Source organism: Poecilia reticulata, linkage group LG6 (assembly GCF_000633615.1).
Source record: "Poecilia reticulata strain Guanapo linkage group LG6, Guppy_female_1.0+MT, whole genome shotgun sequence".
NCBI classification, from domain to species: domain Eukaryota; kingdom Metazoa; phylum Chordata; class Actinopteri; order Cyprinodontiformes; family Poeciliidae; genus Poecilia; species Poecilia reticulata.
The window spans coordinates 30,095,759-30,102,918 of NC_024336.1; the positions used below are offsets into that span (position 1 = coordinate 30,095,759).

Sequence of the window (7,160 nt, forward strand, 5' to 3'; positions counted from 1 at the left end):
ACGGGAATAAACAAGGACAATTACCAGCACAAGCTGGCCCAGAGATTTTATCTAGGACTCCAACAAGCGATTATTTTAGAAATTGATTAATTTGTCGTTTATTCCGACAATTAATCGATTAACCAGATTTATAAAACTGGCAAATTCTGCAGATTTTAGCCTTTTCTTTACAATATTAGAAATTCATGAAAAGAGGAAAATAAACAAATCAATTATTTTTTAAATATTAAAATAAGCATTGTATTGCCTAAAATGAAAGAAGCAAAAAAGCAGATTTCACAGATGTGATGAAAAGAAAGTACACCCCGTTACGTCTTTATTGAACCTGAAAAAACCTGGAGCAAAGCTGCAGACGGCAATTACAGATGGAAAGCTAAATAAACTAGAATAACATTTTGACTTTGTGAATGATGTCCATTGGAGTTGAGGAGTGTTTTTTTTTTTTTTTTTTTATCTGAATGATTCTTCTACAAAAAAATGTTTAGAAAATCAGAAGAACGTCTGGATCTCGACTCGTTTCATTTCACATCACCAGACCTGGGGATTAATCATGATTAATTCATTTTCATTTTCCTTATGAAAAATGATTAATACTGATCAATCAGCATTAATCCTTAATCACAATTAATTGTAATTAATCGCGATTAATTGGTTTTCATTTTCCTAATGAATATTGTGATTAATCATGATTAATGTGATTAATTGTTTCAGCCCTAATATTATCCAGATCGTCTCAGAATCTGCTGACTCGGCGGACTCACGAGCTGCGAGTCCGCTGAACGTTTCTGAACCTTTTAGCCGCACGGTGACAGTCTGGGCCTTCAAGGGTCAGATCCAACCACAGGTAGAAGTCTGGAGCCCGGCCGTTCATGCGCCGCAGCAACCGGCTAAATTAGAGACCAAAGTTGGAGCTAAACAGAACCAAACCTCTCAGAGGAACACAGAAACCAAAGAGAAAACTGTTTGACGTTTGGGGTTGAAATCTCTGATCTGCTTCCTGCATTGTTTCTGACCTCCACTGCTTCTTCTTCATCACCCTTCATCACCGACCGCAGGTCGGAGCTCCTCGCAGCATCGCTCAGCCGCATACTTGAGGAGCTGGTCAGGATCTGTTTAGGTAGCAGACGGGGTGGGAAAGTCCCTCCAGTTGAGACATGATGGTTCCAGTGTTTGTCCTCTTGATTCATTTGGAAATGTACTGCAGCTCTATTTATAACCATGAATGGAAACGCCCAGAACGCTGTGCGTCGGCTCGACTTTCTGAGAGTTTTACATTAAATTAGAAGCATTCCTCTTTCATCTGATTAGTTTATTGTGAGAAAACGCGGTCAGGCGAAGTGAAAGGGACGACTGTCTGTCCACGAAACGTTCTGTGTGAAGACGAAGACGAGTCGTCCCAATGGAAACTTTTACTGGTGTTTTTTAGGGGTAAAGCCTTTTTTAAAACATTTTGTTCATTTAATTAATTTACAGTTTAAAACGAACATGTTGCATAAACAAAAAGTTTGAATGAAAAAGAATAGTTGGAAGAAAAAAATCTTAAAAATTGACTCAGAAGTGAATTTACTGAACCATAAAACAACGAAGCATCAATCATCCATCTAGACACATTAATAACAAAAAGAATATCTATTGTTTTCTCATAACAAGGCATTTTTAAATGAAACAGTGAAACGAACTTTTTCACCAATATTAAGGAATTATTGTTAAAACAGGCTCCTATTCCTTCCTGAAAAGTTACCTTCTCAGTTTTATTTCAAGTGGTACTGAAATATAAAATACAATGTTACCTTCTGTTGTCATGAAAATGCTGCTAATATCAAACTGAATCTGGAACATTAATTGATTTTTTTATTGATCAATTGCAATTTTGGTTTTTGAAGATTTTACTTTTGGAAAATCAGGATTTGTTTTTCCATTAATGTGCTCCCAAAACTCACCATCTTGTTTGTTGAACATGTTTTACAGTTTCTGTTTATTTGGACTTTAAATTCAGCTCAAATCATTTTAGGCCAGATGATGGTCAGAGTATTTCCTCTCATCGCTGCCGCGTGTTTGGGGCAGGGTTCTGCGGTGGCTTTGTTTATGTGTTTATAAATCCATTCGCTCTGACCGCCGCGATCAAAAAGCAGCGTTGTGGTCGCCCCGCGCCGCTCGGGGGGCTTTGCTACGCGTCACAGGGTGGCTTCACACACAGCCGCCGTTGTTCGGCATCAGAGGAAATCTGCGGTCTCTCCTTATTTGTGTCTCACCGCAGGCTCTGTTTCAGCATCAGCTTTGGTCCCTGTGGTCTCATCGCGTCAGCGTCACGTACGACCGGCCCAGTCCTGAGGTTTCGCCGCCGCTGAATGCCGCCTTTGTGCCCCAGTGCTTATCTTCCACTATCTGCGGCGAGCGATATCGGATTAAACCCAACGCTGGGGCGCCTCCAGCTCGGACGCGGCTGTTAATGTGCGGCCAGATCACACAGACGCTGGAGGCCTCTCAGGCCTAAAACGTCTGCATCTGACCGGCGTCGTGATGTCATCGATTAGCCTCGGTTGAAGCCAGATGCTTTGTTGTTTCTCAGCAGGCAGTTTCTGGGGCAGCACGGTCACCTGTGGCTTTCTGTTTGCCTCTAGGCGGAGGTTGTGGTGAACTACCACATCGGAGAGACGGTGCTGTCGCTGCAGAAGACCACTCTGATCCCCGGCGGGTCGGAGTCGCTGGTGTACACCACGCTGTCGGGGGGCATCGGCATCCTGGTGCCGTTCACGTCACACGAGGTAAAACGTCTGCTGCACACGCGTCAAAAAATAACTAACCTTTTCATCTTTCATTTCAGAAACAGACCCTTTATTTCAATGATTCTCATAGAGAATTTAAAAAAATTAGTTTAAAAAAATCTTAATATTACATAAGATCTATAAAGAAATTTAGATGTAACATAAATGTCACTTCTATGCATTCAGATGATGTTACTGCATCAATGCAGCGTAGCACGGAGATCAGCCTGCGGTTCAGGAAGTTCATGTTGCTTTGGTAGCTTCCTTAAATACACGGCTGTCGTCCATTAAAGAACTGGACAGTTGAAGTAACAAATCAAGTCCTTGTTGTCTAGAATTATAAGAAATAGTGAAGAAAGAGGACTGAATATTTCACTCGGGTTTAATGATTGAGTTTCTGAAATGAGGAACGAAAATGTTGAACGTTTTAAGTTTATTTGTGTTGAACGTTGTCAGCCATCTTTCCTGAAATGTTTGTCAGACGTTGAACGTTTCCCGTCTTTTCTCCAGGATCACGACTTCTTCCAGCACCTGGAGATGCACATGCGCTCCGAGTTTCCTCCGCTGTGCGGCAGAGATCACCTCAGCTTCAGATCCTACTACTTCCCAGTGAAGGTCGGTGTGTTTTTACTGGAGATGCTTCGCTAATCCAGCAACTTTATTAAAATATGAGGGGAAAACATTTTTAACACCTTTCAGTAAAAAGTGAAACCAATTTTCTGTTAAACGGCAGCGGACTGCTTAATTTGTGATGCGGAATAACAAGAAATGTTCATCTAAACATTCATCTTTCTTTCTTTCTTTCTTTCTTTTTCTTTGTCTCCATCTTTCTCTTGTTTTATTTCTTTCTCTAGCTCTTTCTCTTTCTTTCTCACTCTTTGTCTCTCTCTCTTGCTCTCCTATCACTCTTTTTCTCTTGTCTTTCTTTCTGTCTGTCCATTTTTCCTTCTCGTCTTTCTTCCCGTCATCCCTTTCTTCTCCTGCTTTCTTTCTTTCATTCTTTTGTTTCTTTCATCTTTGCCTTTCAGTATTTCTGTCTCGTTTTTCTTGCTCTCTTGTTCCTTTCTTTATTTCTCTCTTTTCCTTTCTGTCTTTTTTTACGTCTGAACACGGAGCATGAGCATCAATTGATGAATTAAATCTTTCACCGGTCCGTTTTCTGCTCCGCTCAGGGAATCTGTTCACTGTTGACCCGGCTTGTGAAGCAGTTGATGAATTTTATTTGCTGTTATTAGACTTCGGTTCACATTTTGTTGTGCTTCATTTCTGTCCGTCATAAAATCCTGATGAAATGCGTAAAGATTTGTGGTTGTGATGTGGTAAATTGTGGAAAAGTTTTTAAAGGACTGGAGTATTTCTGAGCAGATCATGAGTTTGCCTCGGATCAGCGATCTATCCCTGAAGATATGAAACCTCTCTACAGATCTTTGACGAGCTTTTAGCTGGAACAGGAAGTTGAAAGAGATCAAAAGTTTTAGTCCAAACCAGAAACGTTTTAATCTTTGGTTCGTTTCGCTCCTGCAGAACGTGATCGACGGCGATCTGTGTGAGCAGTTCAACAGCATGGATCCGCACAAGCAGAAGAGCGTGGCGGAGGAGCTGGACCGGACGCCGCCCGAAGTCTCCAAGAAGCTGGAGGACATCCGCACCCGTTACGCTTTCTAACCGCCCAGCAGGGAGCCGCATTTCTACTCATCAGGTAACGCCAGCGTAGGAAAGACACAGATCACTGAGGAGAACTTTAGTTTTTTACGGACGACTCGCGCAGAAACGTTCAGAAACACAAACCTGCGGAGAAGATTTCCCTGCCGCTCCATAAAGCTGGGAAAAAAAGGACGAAATTCCTGATTTTTCTGCTGACTCTGATCCCAGCAGGATGGAGGAAATGTTTTATTTTGCTGTGCATTAATTAGTCATAGTTTCAGCCTCACCTCCACCTGTTTGTGCGGCTCTTCTCCATCCTGCTGGGTCATTAGACGACCGGGAAAGTCATGGTGGAAAAACACTGGCCGTCTGCTCTGGGTGGTAAATTCCCAACCTCAGCCACAGACGACATTCCAACAAAAAAATGAAATGAATAAAAAAAATCGGTGGACGTTTGGGTTTGTGGGTCTGGGGTGAACATTTGTTGTTTTTTTTGTAAATAAAGCTGTTTTTATAAAATCAGTTTTCTGTGTCTGTTTGGAAACTTTCCAGGTTGAAGGAAAACTAATCCAGTTTTTAAAATCTTCATTCCTACCTGAGACATCTTGGTTTATGATTTCGCTGCTGTTGCGTTTGAAAATGTTTTGAAAATGGGAAAGCGAAGCATCTTGAGCGCCGCGGTTCCAGGGTAAACGGTGCGGTTTGGCGTGAGCCTCTTCCACAAACCTGGAAGTTACTCATCCGTCTGTCACTCCTTCACAAACCCCGCGCACACGACGAACCGGATAATCCCATTACTCAGTTTCCCTCTCCAGTCAATCCCAGATGAGGTTTAAACGCAGCGCTGGATCTCAGGAGCAGACGAACAGGAAGATTACCAATTTGTCTGGTTTTGATCCAAAACGTCAACATTAGTTTCGAGCTGCTGAAACTTCTTAGGATTCAGATAGAGAGACAAATTGAAATAAATGTTTTTTTTCTAAGATGTGGAAACATTTGTCTACATAAAAGTTTCAAAATGGAAAAAACGTCGGACTCCTTGATTTCTGAGTCGTCTAATTTTTAAGGTACCGGGCAGGAAAATTCACACCTCATCTTTTAAGAGGCTTTCACTAGGACTATAGAGGAAGTAGACGGAAATATGTATAGCACATTTCAGCAACAAGGCAGGTCAAAGTGCTTTACGTTATAAAAACATAAAAGTACAAAGTCAGAGGACATCACACAGTCAGCAATGGAGAACAGTAAATATTTTACATTTAGTCACATGCCGTCGTTGCACATCAAAATCTTTCATGTTCAGGTTTAAAAAGAAACTAACCAACTGGGTTTTTAGTCTACATTTAAAGGATCTCAGTGTTTCAGCCGTTTTGCAGTTTTCTGGAAGTTTCTTCCAGATTTGTGGTGCATAGAAGCTGAATGCTGCTTCTCCATGTTTGGTTCTGGTTCTTGATGCAGAGCAGAACCAGAAGACCCGAGAGGTCTGGAAGGTTGCTATGACAACCTTAATGTGTTTAATGTGTTGTGGTGCTGATCCATTCAGTGATTTATAATCTAAATCACTGTTTATAAATCATAAGGTCTGTTCTCTGAGCTACAGGGAGCCAGAGGAAGGACTGTAGAACTGGGTGATGTTCTCTAACTTCCTGGTTTTAGTCAGAACTCCAGCAGCAGCGTCTGGATCAGCTGATTAATTTTTTTTATACAGACCTGTGAAGATGCTGTTGCAGTAATCAATGTGACGAAAGATAAATGCATGGATGAGTTCCTTTAGATCTCACAGACATTCGTCCTCTAATCCTCAAAATGTTCTTCAGGTGATGGAAGGCCGACTTTGTGACCGTCTTTATGTGGTTCTGACGGTTCAGGCCAGAGTCCATCACTGCTCCCAGGTTTTGGGCGGATCGCTGGTGTCCAGCTGTAATAACTGAAGCTGTGTGCTTCTGCATCTACAGTTTGTACAGACTGAACATTTTTTGCCGGGTTTTTGACTTTTCAGAGGGATTGAACAGATCGAGGTAAAACATGATCTGCTTCACCTTCTTTCTTCACCTGCTGAGCAATAAATTAAACTTGGATTGATTTCAGAAAACGAACAACTTAAGAAAAACTATTTATTGAAGATTAATGAATAGATTTACTTTCACAAGTGGAACATTACGGCCTTTGCTACAATGCTCTACTTGATGTATATTTAAAAAACAACATTTTGGGGATTACTTTGGGATTATTTCAACTGTAATAGAAAATGAAAGGGAGAAAGTTTAAAGGAAAAGAAGGATAAAAATACAAGATGATGCTGTAAAGTCTGGTTCTACACCTGCAGGAAGGGAGAAAACACAGAAATAAACGATGTTTGCATGTTGCAGGATGTTTGTGTTTCAACTTAATATAAAATTACAATTAAAGTAAAAAAAGACTAATAAGAAAATTACTTTCTCCAATGAAGAATTTACAAAATGACGTCTGTACTTTGGGACACCTGCTTTAACAACTAATTACTGTTTTTCCTTTTCTCTTCTGGTTTCTGACGGTTTGGTGGGGAATCTTCCTGATTTATCCGTCTCTAAACCGGCAGAGAAGCCGTCTCTGCCGGTTTAGAGACGGCGGCTAACGCCAGCCAATGGATCCACTTCAGGTCCATCTGGGGCCGTTTTGCATGTCCACACAGAACCTCGCGCCTCCCGGCGCTCTCATGTTGCGTAACGACCCGGGTGTGATGATTTGCTTCTGTGGGAAGGGAAGAAAAAC

The 7,160-nt window shown here is 41.4% G+C and overlaps 1 protein-coding gene across 1 annotated transcript in view; it reads left to right on the forward strand.

The window, feature by feature from the left end:
* The window catches only part of sf3b3 (splicing factor 3b, subunit 3), a 26,916-nt gene extending 21,985 nt beyond the window's left edge, over nt 1-4,931 (forward strand). Inside the window, exons 25-27 of the mRNA XM_008412567.2 lie at nt 2,622-2,765; nt 3,276-3,380; nt 4,290-4,931. Of these exons, the coding sequence (XP_008410789.1) occupies nt 2,622-2,765; nt 3,276-3,380; nt 4,290-4,430 (390 nt within the window). The 3' untranslated portion in view covers nt 4,431-4,931. The remainder of the gene's footprint in view (nt 1-2,621; nt 2,766-3,275; nt 3,381-4,289) is intronic.
* Nucleotides 4,932-7,160: the final 2,229 nt, after the last annotated feature.